Source organism: Phoenix dactylifera, chromosome 8, assembly GCF_051530095.1.
Source record: "Phoenix dactylifera cultivar Ajwa chromosome 8, Ajwa_hap1_PhDact_Kaust_v1.1, whole genome shotgun sequence".
Lineage (NCBI taxonomy): Eukaryota > Viridiplantae > Streptophyta > Magnoliopsida > Arecales > Arecaceae > Phoenix > Phoenix dactylifera.
The window spans coordinates 725,738-745,343 of record NC_143197.1 but is presented as its reverse complement, the minus strand read 5'-3'; the positions used below and the strand labels follow the sequence as shown (position 1 = coordinate 745,343).

General features: G+C 39.9%; 2 protein-coding genes and 1 long non-coding RNA gene across 4 annotated transcripts; 1 reads left to right on the top strand and 2 right to left on the bottom strand.

The window, feature by feature from the left end:
• Positions 1-1,301: 1,301 nt before the first annotated feature.
• On the bottom strand, positions 1,302-3,861 carry LOC149752943 (uncharacterized). The gene is made up of 3 exons (XR_016396095.1): positions 3,344-3,861; positions 3,140-3,270; positions 1,302-2,214 (listed from the first exon to the last, which is right to left on the bottom strand). It is a non-coding gene; the product is annotated as an uncharacterized LOC149752943 (long non-coding RNA).
• Positions 3,862-6,163: 2,302 nt separating this feature from the next.
• Positions 6,164-16,314, top strand: LOC103715663 (pumilio homolog 1-like). 2 transcript variants are annotated; one of them, XM_088702235.2, is made up of 9 exons: positions 6,164-7,448; positions 9,842-11,403; positions 12,145-12,286; positions 12,573-12,680; positions 12,793-13,005; positions 13,098-13,208; positions 13,897-14,091; positions 15,517-15,691; positions 15,907-16,314. In XM_088702235.2, exons 1-9 carry the CDS (start codon positions 6,825-6,827, stop codon positions 15,924-15,926), a joined length of 3,150 nt encoding a protein of 1,049 aa, XP_088558361.2. In that variant the 5' UTR covers positions 6,164-6,824; the 3' UTR covers positions 15,927-16,314. The 2 variants fall into 2 exon arrangements, with proteins under 2 accessions (XP_088558361.2, XP_089780778.1); XM_089924652.1 differs by having other exon boundaries at positions 15,883-16,314.
• A 1,748-nt stretch (positions 16,315-18,062) lies between these two features.
• On the bottom strand, positions 18,063-19,161 carry LOC103715664 (uncharacterized). Its single transcript, XM_008803372.6, has 2 exons — positions 18,769-19,161; positions 18,063-18,458 (listed from the first exon to the last, which is right to left on the bottom strand). Exons 1-2 carry the CDS (start codon positions 19,111-19,113, stop codon positions 18,297-18,299), a joined length of 507 nt encoding a protein of 168 aa, XP_008801594.2. The 5' UTR covers positions 19,114-19,161; the 3' UTR covers positions 18,063-18,296.
• Between the last annotated feature and the right edge of the window lie 445 nt (positions 19,162-19,606).

Below are 19,606 nucleotides of genomic sequence, written 5' to 3'. Positions count from 1 at the left end.
TTTTCAGATTTATATTATTATTGTGTTGGTGTGGTGTGTAGGGATTCTTACTGGGCTGTAAAGCTCACCCCCTTTTCTTCTTTTTCTTTATCAGAGTTGCAGGATGCATAGATTTGGATGGGATGGGCGCAGAGTGCGAGTACCAGAGTCATTAGTTAGTTAGTTTGCTTATTCTTCTTTGATGCCGATGAACATTTGAGGATCTTGTAATTGAACCAATTTGTTTATTTGGATATGTCGGACTTGTCTATTTGAATTATTAAATTAATCGTGGATTTATTAGAATTTTGTTAAACATAGGCCTTGCATGATCTTTAGGGCACTGCTCTAGGGCTCATGCGGCCGGTTGCGTACCGGACCCGGGTGTTGGGTTCGGGGCGTGACAGCTTTGTTACCGGACCACCACTCCAGGCTTGTGGCGGCCAGTGAACGACGGATCTATGACACCTCGGTCATTGGAGCCAAGCTGAGGGCGGCATTGAAAGGTTTCTTCCATGCGAGGCACATTATGGATGCGGACTGTGTCCACCTCGAGAGGAATTTAGCTATTGTGATTGAGGAGATTCGAGAGTGGTGCACTGTGACAGACGAGTAGTTTCTGCTCCAGAAAATCTAGAGGGTTGCAGGGGCTGTGGCTCTTTTAAAGCCATTCATATTTATCGGGAGGCGAATATTGCAACTGACTGGATGGCCTTCTTCGCGGCACATCATTTTGCGATTTTCTCTGGGTGGTGGATTAGACGGATGTTCCTACTCTTTTCGCCAGCCTATTTTTTTTAATTTTATTAGCTATACTAGCATGTGTATGGTGTGGGGACGCGGTAAAAAAAAAGAAAAAAAAAGTGCACGTCATATGGTACGGATTCCAGAACTATGGATGGCTCTACCATGAATCTCGATGCATCAAGATCGCCAAATTTTGAGATGCATGAATCTACCAGCAGAACGGACTCCAGAACAATGGGTCCACGTAGAATACCGAGTGCTCCTAGGTTCCGGGGTGAGTCTTTCGTGCTGTCTGATCGTGCTTTGGGATATGTAATCTTGCCTGATCATGTGTGATCTTATATCTCCAAAACAGCTCCAGGATATGATCAGGAGAAATTATTAGTTGGACCTGGGCCTGCTTTTTTACTTGCCCCCTTTGTGGGCCAAACTTGGCACCATTGAACCTATAAGGACGTAGATGCGGTATGACTTTTGTATACATGTATTGTCTCGAGAAAATTTGGAACATATTTAGTTAAAAGTAGAATATTTTGTAAACAAAATTTGTGATAAGTACAGTACTTGATGCCGACGTGATTGAATGAGAGACCTCTGACGGATGGCCTATAAATTAAGAATCAACTTGGGTTAATTGAGTGTCTTGATCCAACCAATTCATTAATCTAGCCTCCTGACCTCCCGTAATTTTTATAGAATTTTTTATCCTCTAAAATACAATAGAGAATTTTCTAAAATATTTTTATCTATGAAAGATCATATATTTTGAATACTCCTTAACATTAACAACACAGTGCATGGATTAGAAGTTTCCAAAACACACACACACACATATATACAAACAGGTCATGGCCAAGCACCATTTATTGAGATGCTTCATATACCATACATACATACATACGTATATGTATGTATCTATATATAAATATAGTGCGTAGCTTATAAATTAAGGTTAATTACTTTTCCTGAAATGAAGGTTAATGAATTCAGCAAGTTGATTTACCATATAATTGGCATATATGCTTAGGTAAGAGAACTGCTCATGTTTGCATAGATGCCAAGTTGGTGGGAAGTCAGTCTCAGCTAGCTTTTACACTGGCGACAAGTTGTAATGCTTGCTTGGAAAGTGTTTGAGAGATTGCCTAATCTTGGAGAGGGCAATGAAAGTTTCTGCCGACCCAGAGGCGATAGCTCTTGTATATACGATTTGCGGTGGTAGCCTGCCCGCGTAAATGGTCTCATGGTGTCACCGGCAGGCAAATCAAATTGCAGTTACCTGTCGATCATATCCTGTGGACGTGGCCAAGGCCGCTATTATACTATCTGCCAAAAGAAAAGGTAGGTTTCATTTTTCCATCGCTCATATATCTTTATCAAGGTCGCAATTCTTGTTGATTCCATCGTTTCATCATTGTGAGGTTGTGAGTACGGCATTTTGTCCGTGTCCATCAGCAACAAAACTTTGTGATCGAATAGATTTAGACGGAACTGAAAAAGGACGAAGATATGCGTGAACAAAGAGAGAGAAAAAAAATACAACACCCATATATTTACATGATTCAGCCATAAATTGAGTAGAGATACCGCAACCATTAAAATGATAGCGTACAAGAATAGAGCCACCCCTCAACAAAATCCTAATTCAATGTCTCTTTTTTTTTAAGTGAAAATATATATATATATATCAAAATCGAGTTGGATATATATAGTGGGGGGCTCCGTCCTTGCACCTACGGAGGTTGATGATGGGTTTCGGACTTAGGCTTGTTGGCCCAAGCCCTATGCTTCTATCTTGAACCTTACAATAAATATTTGTTTGCTCAAAGTTTCTTTCTCGCACCGTCTAAAAAAAAGGACGTACCAAAAAATTTATTGGCACAAGTTAGATGGCAGGATGGATAGGTGCATAAGCAAGCTGCCAGCATTAGAACATTTAAAGAGATGATGATCAAATGAAGGATATGTGCCTAATTTGATGGTTACCATCCGCATCTGATCTGTACTTCTAACGATTCTATTAACTGATATTAGCTATCCTCCCACTATATATATTCACTGACATAGTTGCTTCGCATCAACTGTCAGTCTAATAATTTATTTTATCGATATTAACTTATCCAGCATGCTCGCATCGGCCGTCTCTTTTTCGGCCGATGCAGTTTTCCGCAATTAGGAATATCTTGAAGCCCAATTTATCCGTCTTGGTTTAATCCTTCTAACGGCTATCCATGCAAATACATGTCTTAGCTCAAAACTCAAGGACCGATCTAATCATTTTCAAAATTATCATATGTATGGTGGTTTATAAATATTAAAATATAATATAAATAATATCTAATTAATCTTTGTTCCAAATTTATCAAACTTCATTATTAAATAACACGAATCAAGAAATTAAAGACATGCTTGATACCTTGTAACATGGGTTGAGCCCGGTGAAAACATCAACAAGCTGAATAGGATCCAAACTGCTCGAGCACCAATATCGACAATAAACGCACCTTTCTCACAATCCTCATCTAGATTTCAGTCCCTCTTGGTTTCCTGCCAGTTACCACCTTATTAGTTTAATCCCAATCATATGCAAGGGGACCCCACTAATCAATGCACAGAATACCACGCTGCGCTTGCCGCTTGTCATTCCACCATGCCTTCCTGTTCATATAACAGTAAGCGGGACCCGTTTGTCGAAATGCCCCGGATAGGATCGTCAGCCGATGCCTCCCGTCGGAACGACCACCCGAGCAGCCTTTCCCTTTCTTTTCCCTGCGGGCGGCCCGTTGGCTCGCCGCAAGGACACCTCCAAACCACCCCACCTGCCGTTCCCGAGGGCATGATATCAGCTCTGAAACCCAAGTCGGGCACGTAATTGATTCCGCACCAGAAGATGACGCCATGCACGTGCTCCCATTTCGTTTCTGGACCATATTAAAATAAAAGAGAGGCATCTTCCTCGCCTATGCTAAAGCTCTCACACGCAAGCTATCCATCACCGCCAGATTTTTATGTGAAACCCAACTCCCAACTCCCAAGCTTAGGAGTATGTTTACTATTTTCTTTTTGCTTATAAAAGAAAAAGGGGTCTTGGAGAAGGAGACAGTGGCTCGGAGCCCCTCCAAAAAGCCTTATCCCAATCGGTGGAAAGGTTGGTCTACCAAACCACTCGTATAAATCGCCAAAGGAAAAGAATCCTAGTCCGAGCCTCCTCAAGGCACCGCATACCTAATCGCTTGCTAGTTGCTATGCGAGCTTTATGTTTGTTGTGACACACATCCAGGATGGACAGGATGAGGTTGTTGAGCTTCTTTATACCCGCTTCTTCATGCAAACTTCCCTTTTTAAAAAAAATGGGGCGGCTTTCCTGCCTCCCCTTCATTAAAAAGAAAAAAACAAAACGAAGCTTGGAATTTGGATGAGATTATATGTATTAAAGTGAAGCAAAGCTGGAGTAAATGACCAAGAAGGGCATGGATGGTTGGATGGTAGATGCCTTTGTGTGGTCTCGACATGGTAGAAGACTAGCTATTCGTTTTATTTAAGCTATCTCGATGGTAGTTTAATTTGTTTCTGCTTTCGACATCCACACAGCGATGCAGGGGATGGGAGTCGAGCGGATGGTCGTAAACTTTTTGCAGAATCGTCAAAATCTGAAAACGAGCTTCTTAAAATATTAGGTTTTGGCAGACAAATGACTTCTTGATTGAGATGCGCAATGAAATGTCGTCGTTGACTAAAAGTTGGCATTTGCTTGTGTGGCAGTTTTCCATTCATTTCCATTTTCCAAGTCGCCAACAAAGTAGATAGCAACATATGGATATATTACAAGAACATATCTTAAAGATGTTTTTTTTTTCTCGATAAAGGACACGTTGCTGCCGTTTGCTTTTTTCACATTCCTCATCCGGATATGATTTTGATGATTTTTGCCATCACGATTTAGCATCCAAAACAAGAGACACCGCTAAAGCCAAGAATTGAAACCGAATTGGATATGAATTGAATATCATTAATATTTATATTTATTTTATTTAATAAATATAAAACGAAAATAGATTTTAATCAGATGTTAAAATTTATATTCATATTTGTTTTAAATAAATATAGGTACAAATTAGATACTAAAAGTATAGTATAAACACAGATATAAATTGAATAATTAAAGTTTATGACCACATAATCGAAGATATTATTAAGTAAATGGTAAATCAAGTTAATAGAATGTTAATGTGATCATTTATTTTTCTTAAAATTCATGAGTGTTATATAAAATTATTTAGGATTATAAATAGAATAAAATATTTCAATACATATCAGATAGCTGTCTATCCATATTCATATCTATTTTTGTATAAATATGGATACAAATACAGTTATTCGTCGGATGATCAAATTTCTATTCATATCTGAATAGATTCAGATACAAAAACAGATATAGATGGATATTATCTGATCCACTTTTATCCCTACCAAAACCTAGGTCACATCGAGCTTTTGTGGGAGCATATGTAATGCATTCCCTTTCAATCATATTGGTACCCCTGCCTGCATTTCTTCACAGACTGGATTTATCTGTCTCTATTCTATTTTTATATTTTTACAAAAATGTAAAAATATCTATCCCATGCATTGCTGGCATCTTTTATGAGACCACCTACCTCGCCATCTTCCTCATTTATACTCATCTAAACAACGACGGCTTAAGATCTTCATTTATAGTTCCATGGCTTATATCCAAGAGTGCCGCTTCCTCTCATCATCGATTTACAATCAGCAGGAAATATGCTCGGAGATACCCAGGCCGGCAAAAGTGAATCACACGTATCTAATACTTATCTGGCAAAGAAATCCAGCCAAATGGATCCCCTTTCGGTCTGTATTTATAGAATTTTTCCATTCGCATAGCTTCACTTCTTTCTCTTCATCAACAGAAGCCTGTTACGTTACCCTGCTGGACCATGTTTGCAGTAGCTCTGCTGTCAAGTTAATTTCTTCTCATGCAATCTGTTTCTATTTGGACTGTGAGTCCGTTCACTAAAACCTCATGGTGCGTAGGGTGGGCCCACACATCGAGTATCTTGCCCAATGAGACATGGAACACCTGAATTGGACGGCTCTAGATCGGGAAAGAACCGGAAAGATCGCGAGAGCTGCAATCCATGAATTTAATCTAACGATGGAAATTTCTGAGCCCTACTCTGCGTTAAGTAATTATTACAACGAAATCTTAGGCGAGATATGTTCCGTCAGGGATCCCTAGGGCACGTGCGCCCCCTCACGAGAGAATCCAATCCCCTGCAGACGTGGCGCCTCGAAACATCATGATTCGGACCCCCCAAAAATCACCAACCACCAACCGGACTCTCTCTCTCTCTTTCCGCTTACTACGAGAAAAAAAATACTATATAAATAAACAATTCTCCAGATTTAAAACTGTTAAGGCGAAATATTTGCTGAAAAACCGCTAATAGGAAACATTTTAATCCTTTCAGATGCATTGCACCAACAGGATTTTTGCATTTCGGGCATTTAATTCGCTATCAAAATCCTTGCAATAGAACCCTAAGGGCTCTCGTCAGGCCAAATCTCCTTACTCGATCGATCACAGCCGCCCGTATGTGAATCCGACGGTCTCGATCGCCCGGGCCGTTGTGTTTATCAACTCCCCGGCACTCGCCTCTCCCTCCTCTCTCACACTCCCTCTCTGCTCCCTGCTCTCCCTCTCCTTGCAACGGCTCCAAGAATCGAAGAGGGATTGATGGCTGAATCCGTGGTCGATCGCGGATTACGGCTAGCTCTGGCGTAAAAAAAAAGGATCGCGCCTTGGCTCTCCGGTCGCTGGATTCTCGAATGAGTTCGAGTTCGGTGCCACCGGGCGCCTTCGGTTTCCTCTCCATGGGAATGGTCGGTTCTGGAGCTCTGGTGTTAGGGTTTTTGCTGTCGGATTCACGGTTTTAATGGCGAAAAATTCTATCTTTTGAGCCTAAACCTCGTGCGAGCTTCGCAAGTTGCTTTCTCTCTCTCTCTCTCTCTTCTTCGCGAGCCTTTTCTTTTTTCCCAATTTCTTTTCGTCTTCTATTCGTACTGAGAGCCCGCTGACGATGTTGTCGGAGATGGGAACGAGGCCTTTGATGGAGAGCGGAGGAGACGGGCTTAGCGGGGAGGATCTGGGGTTATTGCTTCGGGAGCAGAGGAGGCTGGAGGCGATCGAGCGAGAGAGGGATCTGAATCTTTATCGCAGCGGCTCCGCTCCTCCCACTGTGGAGGGGTCACTAAGTGCCATCGAAGGCCTTTTCGGCGGGGATGTCGCTGGTGTGCTGCCTGATATCTCGAGAGCCAAGAATGGCAACGAGTTCTCGACGGAGGAGGAACTCCGATCCAGTCCAGCCTACCACTCTTACTACTATTCGCAAGTAAATCTGAACCCCAGGCTCCCTCCGCCTTTGCTCTCGAAGGAGGACTGGCGGTCCACCCAGAGGTTCCGGGCCAGCAGCTCGGGACTTGGGGGGATTGGGGACCAGAGGAAGTCTAATAGGGCGGAGGACGGGGGGAGCAGATCGCTCTTCTCGATGCAGCTAGGATTCAATCTGAAAAAGGAAGATCGTGAGGTGGAGCCGAGAAGGCCTCCAGGTTCTGGGGAGTGGCTGGACAAGGGAGCGGATGGGCTCATTGGGCTGCCGGGAATAGAACTTGGCCGGCAGAAGAGCTTTGCCGACATCCTTCAGGTGATCTTCGACGACCCAAGATCTTCTTTTCTTTTACCATATAGTATATTATAAACTGATTTTATTTGTTCTATCTATGTTATGAAAAAACCAATATGCTGTAAAAGCTTCTGCCCTTTTTAACCTCATGACGCTTGGAAACTACCAGATGATATTTGTCTAATTGGTATTATCTGTGATCACCTCTTCCGATGGTTTTCCTTTTAGCAATTTACTTGAAGACTGGATAGTCCTCGCCGAAATATTGGGTTTGATTTAAATCCTCATAGTGATATATTAGTGTTAATCCATTTATTTTGTTGGTGTTTTTTGACTAATCTTTTATGTCGCTATGGTACGTTTCATGCTTGCTTATGGTGAGAATAGATTATGTGATGTTTCTTGGGTAGTTCGGAGGCACACTACGAATGAATGCTGGTAGATTCACGATGTCACATGGGCCAGTTTATAGCAGTAAGTGACAATAAAAAGTTTGACTTGTTTTTTGTCTTTTCAGAGGAGGGATAGACAAGCATATTGATTTGAAATGGTTGTAAATGAAATCTCAAACTCTCCATTTTATTGATTCTTCTGCAATGGTTGATCGGTGGCTGCCAATAAATATGCAAGCCAAGAACTCCTGAACAATCTGAATAACTAAACTTCTGAACCATAGTTTCAACACATGTTCTGCTTGGTTGATACCTGGATTTATAATCAAGTGATGCAAAATCATGAAGAAAACCATCCAAATTTATCGTGATTTATTATGAATGTCACGCTTTTGTTAATTGTGACACGATATGCAACTTCATGAATTTTCCTACTTGCTTACCTGTCATTCTGTAGCCTTCTCATGTCGTCTCATTTTGTGTCGCTTGTTATATTGCTACATCTTTAGTTCTTTGTTCTTTTTAATCCACCACCTTGTTGCTTCCACTGCTTCTTCTGGAGACTCATTCCTGCCTTTAATTGTTTCGGCCTGTCCATTTTATTTATTTATGTACCCCTTTCAGTTGTATGCTCTAATATTGTTGGAAAATCTGCCAGTGCCACCTCTCGATATTATTCAGAGCGGTTCTTTATTTTGGCTTAGTTTATATATGTCTGCTGTCAATGCAATCTAACCTTCTTTCTTTAAGCTCAATCATTTTACTTATTGCTTTTTCCTATTCATTTTCATCATGTTATTATCCAGAGCTTGGTATATTAATATATTAGATCATTACTAGTTCGCTAATTTGACTTAAATTATTCTGATGTTCTACAAGCATGATTAGCTTGTCCCTTCTTTATTAAAGGATAGATGCACATAATTGACCTTCATTCACTTGTTCAACTAAACTTTTCTTGTTAACCAAACTTTTGAACTTATGAAGGGCTCTACTTTTTAAAACATTAAGCTGTACTTAAGTACTTTCTAGACTCTGCATATGGAACATAATTAGTTGGTTTACAATTTTGCTTGCTATTCAACATCCCATCAAGTTCTTATGTCGCTAAGAGAGATTTATTTATGCAATTTGGACCTCCAAAACACATGGCATATTGCGGTATGTATCATGCCATTGCTAGGTTGGCATAGCACTGGCATACAAAACTTCAACCCTTGATGTCCACATGTCAAAAAATTGAAGGGAAAAAAACATGTATATTGCCTGGATAACATGTTCTTGTTAATCAAACTTCTTTCAAATTTGATAGTTAGTTTGGATTTCTCATGATCTCTCTCTCTCTCTCTCGCTCGCTCGCTCTATGTGCACATGAAAGCATATAAATACTAATTGTTCACATTCTTTTTTATTGAGATATTTTGGTGCTTGCCATGTTAAATCCATATCAGGGTCACCTTGCAACACCATGTTTATGCTGCTTATGGAGAAAAACATAGCAAGGAGATGCAGTAGGAGGACAAGTATGAAGAGAAATGATGTTGTTTTTCTCACTTTTAAATTTGTGGCTTTCGTTGCATAATAAACTCAGTAACAGAAGAAAGAATGGAAAAATTATGTTGCAGTGAGTATTCAAGAATGCTATAAAATGGTGGAAGATAACCAATGCTTGGTAGATAATATAATTAATAAATACATGTTGGATCAGTGCACCAGTAATTATTTAATGACTAGGGGTGCATATGTTGGACTCTGTGATGTAAAAACCATTAAATCTATTGATAAGTTAACTCAAATTACTGGATACCAGATATCATGTAGCCCGGTAAACATGGTCAACCTTATCCGGTGAACAAAAGATATTTTTTTCATATTCTCACAGGTTTGAAACTGTTTGAAGTTCTTCACTACTATGTTCATTTATCACAAATTGAATGTTGTTTCATTATGTTCATGAGTTTTGGTTATACACTACCTTTCTATTTGTTGTTTTTGGTAAAATGTAGTCAGTCTTTATTGTAGGACGACCTGGGTAGCACAAATTCAATCTCGGGGCACCCATCTCGTGCAGCCAGTCGCAATGCATTTGATGATAGGGCTGATCCCTTTGGTTCTGCTGAAGCACAGTTTTCTTTACGTCATGAAATAGGGCCTGTCAATGGCCTACAGTCTGGTGGCAATGTCCAAAATGTGGCTGCGGTTCAAAAAAATGACTTTCCAACATCACAGACATTTGCATCTGTTTGGGGCTCGTCCCTTTCGAGAAGTACTACGCCTGATCCTCAGCTGGTGGCAAGGGCTCCTGGCTTTGGCCTACCACCTGTGGGTGAGAGACTTGTAGGCACTGAAAAGAAGGCTAACAATGGCTCATGGTCCTTCAATGATGTCTCATCCGGTACTTTTGAATCTGATGATCTTGTAGCTGCTTTATCTGGTTTGAACTTGTCGACAACAGCATCAATAGATGAAGACATCATACCACAGTCGAAGCTCCAACAAGAAGTTGATGATCACCAGCCATTGCTTTTTGATTTGCAAGGTGGTCAGAACCATATCAATCAGCATCCTTACCTGAAAACTTCTGAGTCAGGACACTTGAGTTTGCCCTCAGTTCCACAATCAACCAAGTCCTCATATCATGATTTGGGTTGGGATTCTGGGGCTGGAGTGGACATAAGCAATTTAACTTTAAGGCCAAATGGACTTCTGGAACAGAGCAGGCCCACTCTTTCTTCTGCCAATTCATATCTGAAAGCACCTTCGGCAATTTCAGTTGCTAGTCCAGGTGGTCTTTATAATCCAAATGTAGATGTTGCAAATGCAGCATTTGCAAGCTATGGACCAGGTGGGTGCTCCATGAATTCAGCAGCACCAGCAATGTTGGCAAATAATATTCATTCTAGTAGTGTGCCCCCACTGTCTGAAAATGCTGCTGTTGTATCTGGAATGGCATCTCCTGGTATGGACTCCAGGGCACCAGGGGGAGGCTTTTCTTCAGGATCAAATTTTGCTGGAGTAGCTGACTTGCAAACTCTTAACAGCATTGGGAATCACACAGCTACGGCTGCTCTTCATATGCCTATCAATCCTCTTTATGTCCAGTATTTGAGAGCAGCTGAGTATGCAGCTCAAGTAGCGGCTAACTTCAATGGTCCTTCCATGGAAAGGGGTTACATGGGCAATTATTATGCGGATTTACTTGGAATCCAAAAGACATACCTTGGGCTATTGCTCCAACAAGAAAAACAGTATGGTATGCCCTTTATAGGTAAAGCTGGGGGGTTAAATCATGGGTTCTATGGAAACCCTGCTTTTGGCCTTGGTTATCCAGGAAGCCCTTTATCGAGTCCTGTACTTCCTGCTTCTCCGGGTGGACATGGTAGTTCTCTTAGGCACAGTGAGCGCAATATACGCCTTTCTTCTGGTATAAGAAACTCATCTGGAGGTGTCATGGGATCTTGGCAGTCAGAAAGTATAGGTATGAAGGGGGAAAATTCTGTGTCATCGCTTCTGGAGGAGTTCAAGATCAGCAAGACCAAATGTTATGAACTCTCTGACATTGCTGGCCATGTTGTTGAATTTAGGTAAGCGCCATTTATATGCAGGTCTAAACAACTCAATTAAGGTATGTCGTACTGTCCTGTACTATCTGGTACGGGGCGTACCACACCGTACCGGAAGAAAATCGGTACGAAATACACATTCAAATTGGTACCGCCCTATGCCGAGGCATACTGAGATGAAAATTGAAAAATGTATAAGAGAGCTATTTTGGTATGGAGGTGTACTGTACCGAACCGATGAGGTACCGATACGGTACCCGGTGCCGAGATTGTGAACCTTGATCTTAATACTGTTTTTATTAAGATTTATCACTGTTGCCATCACTTATTGATATTGATACCTAATTGTAAGTCTTCTCGGTATATGAGCCATCCAAATGAAGCAAACCTAGTATTATTATGCCGTATTTATTAATTTGTATCATGAAACTTGTACCTTTCAAGTTTATTAGATGAAAAAACAAGAAAAGAAGTTTAAAAGAAAATGTTTATGTAAGCTTGCATCTTGTTTTATTCATGATGTCAAATCAATACTACCAGTGAAGCCATTCTGCTTCAGCATAGATGTGCTGATATCAGGATATGTTATTGGCCTTTGGAGCATAATATTGAATGCTTGAGGATACAACCATTGTTGCCTCACTGCTATACAATGCATCTCAATATGACCTAAAATATGTGAACATGCTTGTAGATGCTCTATTTTTCTTTAACTTCATCCAACTTGTCATATGATCAAATCATTTCTCTTTATCTGTTCAGTGCCGACCAGTATGGTAGCCGATTCATACAGCAAAAGCTTGAAACAGCCACAACTGAAGAGAAAAACATGGTTTTTGAAGAAATCATGCCTCAAGCTCTTACATTGATGACTGATGTTTTTGGAAATTATGTGGTCCAAAAGGTATCTTATTTCTTCATTGTATTCTGCTTTTTGAGGGCAGGCTTTGGTCCAGTGGTAAAGTTGCTTAATTCTGACCTGGATTTCATGGGTCCGAAACATAGAAACAGCCTCTCCGCATGAGGGGGTAAGGTCGCGCAATTCTGACCGTCCTTAGACCCTGCAGTGTTGAGAACCTCACGCACTGAGATGCTTTTTTTACTGTATTCAGATTTCCAATCCTGGAGATTTATTTTTTTTTTTGGCATGTTTTCTATCAGAAGTTGCTAACAGTTTGCTTTTGTATCAGTTTTTTGAGCATGGAAGTTCAGCTCAGATAAGGGAATTGGCTGATCAGCTCACTGACCATGTATTGGCACTCAGCCTTCAGATGTATGGCTGTCGAGTTATCCAGAAGGTAAATTTAGTTTTATAACTCTAGCGTGCCTTGTGTTGTATGAAGAAGCTTGGTTTTAGTTTGTTCTAGTAGTTGTGGCAGCACCACTTTATGTATGATCCTATGAATGCAGGCAATCGAAGTTGTTGATTCGGATCAACAGACTAAAATGGTCTCCGAGCTTGATGGCCATGTCATGCGCTGCGTACGTGATCAGAACGGGAACCATGTTATTCAGAAGTCCATTGAGTGCATTCCTCAGGAAGCAATCCAGTTCATCGTCTCAACCTTCTACGATCAAGTTGTCACATTGTCCACCCATCCATATGGCTGTCGTGTCATACAGGTTCATAAGTAACAATCTTAGGCTACAAGCATGCATGGATTCACGTATCGTGCTATATGCACTCTTAACTGATATCAATTTATGTGACACAGAGAGTATTGGAGCATTGCCATGATCCTAAAACTCAGCAGATCATGATGGATGAGATTTTGCAATCTGTTTGTATGTTGTCACAAGATCAGTATGGGAATTATGTTGTTCAGGTATGCAGTTTTTATTGAAAGTTATCTATCCAAAAGCACCACCCTCTCTTTCTTTTTATAAGGAAAACAGAAAGTACACCTCTTTCTTTGGTCTTGGGAGGGGGAGTGGCAAACAAAATCTACACACCTACTAGCCTCTATTTTCTGCTAGGAAAAGCAAATGCTATATTTTCATGAGCTATCAAGATTTTTTTGTATTTCCCTGCTGAAAATATGTTAGCACTAAGAATATTGACTGTGACAAACAGGGACAATCATGTGTTAGATGCATAATTGATATAAAGGGAATGAAACGTTGATACAGATTTCAAATGTTAAACTGCTGTTGCATTATCATTGTCTTTATTTATTCACGAAATAATTAAAAAATTTATATCTTATGAAACTTTAACTCCGGGCATTGCTACTTTACCTTTGATTGTTTCTCTCGCCTCCTAACCTAGTTTGCTTCATGCCTTCACTGTATACATTTGTTTTCTGTATGGAATAGGCATGTCCAAGCCACTGTATAACTTATTTCTGATGCCTAGGTGGATCTTATTTGATGATGTTGCTTGATTTATGGCCTCATGTATTGCATCCATCTAGTTCTTGAAGCATAATCATTTTGTATGATGTTTACCTTATGCTTCAGTGAATCTCTTTAGTTTGTTGCTGTGATGGATCTTCTAAGTTTGAATTGTAACAGCATGTATTGGAGCATGGAAAGCCTCATGAACGATCTGCTATTATCAAGAAGTTAGCTGGACAGATAGTACAAATGAGCCAACAGAAGTTTGCTTCGAATGTCATTGAGAAGTGTTTAACTTTTGGTAGTCCCGCTGAACGTCAGATGTTGGTAGATGAGATGCTCGGTTCTACTGATGAAAACGAACCTCTGCAGGTTTGTTACTTGTTCACTTTTTGGCATAATTTTTATGAAATTTTGCAATCCTGTTTTCGACTTTTTATGTAGATTGCATGCTTTGAACCAGTTCAAAACTTTGGTTGATAATTGATTTATTGCAATTCAAACATCTTCAGTTTATATACTGTACAGCATGTATGTTGACCATCTTTGGTACTTGTAATTTATGTTTTCTTGGACTTATGTGATGTTTGTATATTTGAAATGATTATAATAAGTTGAGTTTGCTTTAGTTGGAGAACAGAATTATGTTGCTTTGAGAAGACTTGTTCCTTGCAAGCAAGGTTTGCCGTCTCTGTATCGGACTTTGTATTGGTACTATCCTATTACGGTATTGATACGCCCGCTACGGTATCCGGTTCGGCATACCGAGTGTTGGTACATCTCCTATACTACATATTGGTTCGATACCGGTACGCCAAACCTTACTTGCAACTAATCGATGTCATTTTTCCCAGTATCCAAAAATATCTTTTTTTTTACAAATTATATGTGGTTTTTTTATCTTGTTCTCTGCTGATATTCATTTTTTTAAAAATAATTGTTTACAGTTACTTTTAAATTACAATGTCTTGGATATGTATATGTATGCATGCATCAACTTTTAAAAATTCAGCAGTGTTGCTGGATCCTAGTTCTTGGAGTTTGAAGCTTTTGGCACCCTGTACCAGCTGTGCAACACACATGCCAATTTGCAAGCAACTAGTCTGCCAGTCCTCATTCAACATCTTGCAGAAATATCTTTGTTTGACCATCTTTAAGTTTGATCATCTTTGCTCTTATGCACCTAGGATTATCTATAATAGAAGATTTCCTCTTCCTCATTGCAGCTAGTTTTATATCTTCTTAAATATTCTTAAACTTAGCATGTCCAACACCCTTCTTTAATCTCAGATAATTTGTCAATAATGTTACCCGGTATCTTTCTTTTTGGTTACATCTTATGATTCTTATCTGGCTTGTTGTATTTTTTTTTTTGAAACATGTTATTTGGTTTTCAGAATATCTGCCTGCAATTGTTAATTCAGTAGGACTATATGCATGTAAACATGATTTCCAAATTACATGAACACATCATGACAAGAAAAGCAGAGGAGTCGAGTGGATGTTATTTGATGGTGCATATTTTATAAAATGTGTACCCTCTCTAAATAGCAACACTTTCCTATATCAAAAGCTCTTTGTAAGCAAGTGTCGTACTATAGGAAATTTCAGTAACTTGAGCAAATGCTAGGTTACTTGATATCTGAAATATAGTGTGGTTTTCCAAAACATTGGTTTAAATAGTGCATGACAATATCTATTTTGCTTGTATCTATTGTTTGTGAGCTTCCAGCTTGCTGGCTGTTGTTGTATACATGCCTGTCAAACTTACATGCTTGTTTGTGTATATGGTTGCAGGCAATGATGAAAGATCAGTTTGCAAACTATGTTGTGCAGAAAGTATTGGAAACCTGCGATGACCAGCAGCGTGAGCTGATACTCTCACGAGTAAAGGTTCACTTGAATGCGCTGAAAAAGTATACTTATGGAAAGCATATAGTTGCACGTGTAGAGAAACTTGTTGCAGCTGGAGGTATTGCCCACAAGATTCTTTCATATTAACATTAGATACTACAGCCATTTTTGCAATATAGATAATGGTAGATAGGTCAATGGCATGCACTTCTTTCCAATGCAAATTATTTTCAATAACCAGAGTACAGTGGACTTTCCATCATTTTTTTTTATTTCATTTGGTTCATGTTCCATGGCTTTGTTTTTTAGAACAAGAAGTTTTGCTTCATGCAGAAAGAAGAATGGGAGTTTAGTCCTCGTATACCTTTTAGAAGGCCTAAGGCAGGAAGTTGTACAGCTAACAGAGGCTAGTGCAGGCTCTCCTTTTCATTTATCTATCCGTATAGACAGGTACAAGCTGGATGGAAATAAATTAGTTGCTTGCACTGAGAATTGTACATTCTGTAGTTTGCAGTTATAGTGACTTGTGTGATGGTTGGGGCCCCTAAAGAGATATGTGTCTGTACAAGTTTTATGGGTGTAAAGAAATGATAAAGAGAAAAAGGGCAGAGGGTATCTTAGCGTGACTGTACAAATGTTGCTACATGGAGAGGTCTGTTGTTTAGGTGAGGCCAGTATCTTTCATTTGTTAAGTATGGAATTCATTTATTTTTCTTATGGTATACAATTTTTTTAATTTAATTCCCTGGTTTGAGGATGCATACTTTAATCTACTATTATTATCTCCATGGTGGGCTTGATATTTCGTCTGATGATATGAATGCCTTACTAAATTTTAGTTATAATATGTTATGCTGCAACTGCTGACATATCTAGTCATGCCATAATGTTATGGTAATGCGTGTAATTTAGTATATTATCTTTCTTCAAAGATCTGTTTGAGCAGCGGCCATTTTTGCTTGAGCTTCTCAAATGGTTGCTCTTAGTTCATCCACTAGTTGTCGAGTATTTGACCATTTTGAGATTTCCCTGGGTATCGAATTGTTCAAAATCACTGGATTTTTAAATTCTTTACCTGCTGTAAGGGCTTGCTGTTTCTGGTTTCTGTGGTGCCAGATCTGTGGCTAGCCCTGGTGCATCATATGAAGGTTCTTGTGCCTGTGAAATAGGCTTTGGCTTCTGCTGTTTCAAAATGCATTCTTTCATTTTCTATGAATAACTGCTTTGACATCAACACCCATTATTCTATCTCACACCCGTTTAAGAAATAAGATTGTGGATTTTGGAGCTGTTGCACCATGGCTAGTGTTCTCCTTGTGGCAGAGCTCCAAGATTACAGCAATAACCACTAAGATCATAAATGAGATGGACACCGCAATCAATCACCGCAGAGATTTTAAAAAACATGGCCAACAGCATGATGGAGTAATGGTGTGTCTGTGCATTTTGATGCCAATGTAAAGTTGGATGGGTATGATGCCAATGGTGTATCTTTAACTACAAGAAAAATTTTCAGGTAAAAAACAAAGCTGAATATCAATTAGGTAAAGGGAAGAAACGCACAAAGAGTACCAGTCAGGGCCAGACTGCCATTCGCTAATAATAATAATGATAAGGAATCAAATAAAACTTAAATGCGGAGGCAGGAACGGGGAAGATGCCTTTGCCTACATCCTTCTTTGATATTCCATGCTGTATGGCATGCTGAATGCCAAAGATGATCTGCAATTATCTGGAGATATATTGCTTCACATATCTTGACTGTTTTCAGTCACTGTTTCTGCGACTACCAGATAGAAAAATGGCTGAGTTCTGCCCCTGTAAGAGGACTTTTCCTGGCCCATGCAGCTAGCTATCTGGCTTGATTAAGTGAAACTTTGTGCCAGAATCTGCAGCTTGTCGAGCATTATTAGGATGCTGAAAATTGCTAGGCTTGCATTAGTTTATGTAACTATATCTAAACTAGCATGCTCCACCTCAGTAATAAATAATAATGTGTCTCATCCCTTAAAAAGCCTGCCTATTTTCCTATTTAAAGATTATCAACTATCTTTCAGCCTATAGGAAAATTTATCACCTGAAAATTATCCATGATGCTGAGTTAAAATTTTTTTAAAAAAAACAAGAAAAAGGATGAACCAGATGGATACTTGCTTTTCCAATTCAAGCTGCTTGGTTGCACTCATACAACATGGATTATGCTTGGGCTCTAACTAGATCCTACATATATGTACAACGTTCGCATGCATACTTTAGGTGCCACATCTAGAAGAATAGCACCCTTTTCACAAAGGTAGTTCTGAATTTCTAGAAAAGTCAAGAAATTGATCTTAAATCTATCCGACCTACTGCAGGAAGAAAGATGAAGAGCAATGAAATCATTCATAGTATCTTCCTATCAGTAAACATAAAATTCACCGACAAGCCTCATGATCCCAAATATGTGGAGCTGGCTTTACCAATGAAGTCTGATCCAGCAAAGAAAGATGTTGTTCCAAGAACTTTGTATATTGTGCACAATTTGGAAAATTCCCTTCATAGTTGTTCAGGATCTACAGATGCAATAACAAAATAATCCATCGCACCGATGCAAATGTTTCTATATGGTGATAAACATCTAACAAATGAAATTAGGACCATATTTGCATTACTCAAGTAATCAAATGGCACATTCTTCTTAATTTCACAAGTTTGAAGAGTCGACGAAAAAATTCTCCCTAAATCTAATCATCATCTTCTTCAATCTTTTGGCCGAAGCCTCTTGGCCCAGCTCTTGCCTTGACCTTCCTTTTCTTTCCATTCTTCTTCTTCTTGGCAGCCTCCTCTTTCTCAAACTTTTCCCTCTCTCTTTTCTGCAGAAAATCTTGCACTGCCAAGTAGACCACCTGCCCCAATTGCAAAAATAATAGTCACCCACATCACGAATCAAACCTTTGGTCCAAGAATAGAACATCAAAAAAAAAAAAAAAAATGCTCACTGAGAACAGTCAACAACAATATTTAACAAAAAAGGTCAATCAAAATCACACCTTTACTAAAAAACATTATAAGAGCAAACGCATACTTCAAAGAATTACTTCATAACAACCGCCAAAAGGTAAATTCCACATACATAGATCCCAACCCCCACACACTTCGCATCATCCAATAGCGAAAGAAGCTAAGAAAAGCAGAAGCCGTGGCAATAGGAATTACCCCTATAGTGAGAATGGAGAGACCGATAAAGGCCATGAAGAGAAGAACAGAGATAACGGTGGAGACGCCGCCATCCTCAGCAGCAGCTGCAGGTATCTGCTGGGCCTTCTCTATTGTAGCCTCCGAAGGCAGGACATCTCCAGATGCGGCAGAAACCCTCCCAAGCTGCGACCTTTTCGTCGAAACCCTTCCAAGTCTCCTCCTCGAATGGTAGTAGAGCGGTCGAAGGAGAGCAGACGAGGGTGGTGGGAGAGTTGGATGGGCGAGCTTGGAGGTGGAATAGGAGAGAGATTTAGGAGCAGAGACAGGGGGGAGGAGGGATGGAGATATGGTGACCGTTGCCATCCTCTCATCCGTTAACCTCCTCCGCTCGTTCCTCTTTCGTTTCGGAGGGGATGGAGAGGTAACACCGGTGGTATTGCATCATTGGACTGACCAATGGACGGACGCGATGCGCAGGATGGTGCCAAATTTTTTGATCTTTGAATCAAAGTCATTAGATGAAGTATTGATGGCGATGATGGAAGCGGGATGCAACGCATCCGATGCGATCCCGTCAGGATGACCAAGCGGGGCCGCTCAGCCCATTGGCACGTCCGGCTGACATATAATATTCACTTTGACAGGGGTTTATACGTAAAACGCGCTCTAAATTAATCTCATAATTTTGGATATATATTTTTAGATTCGATGAAAATATTCAAAAATTTTAAATGTTTGAATTTTTTTTGATACAAAAAAATATTTGAACTTTCATTCACCGGCTTGTGTATGAATTTAGATATTAACATCGATCCATATTTCATACCGAACCGGGCGGTTTTCAAACCTTGGCGGG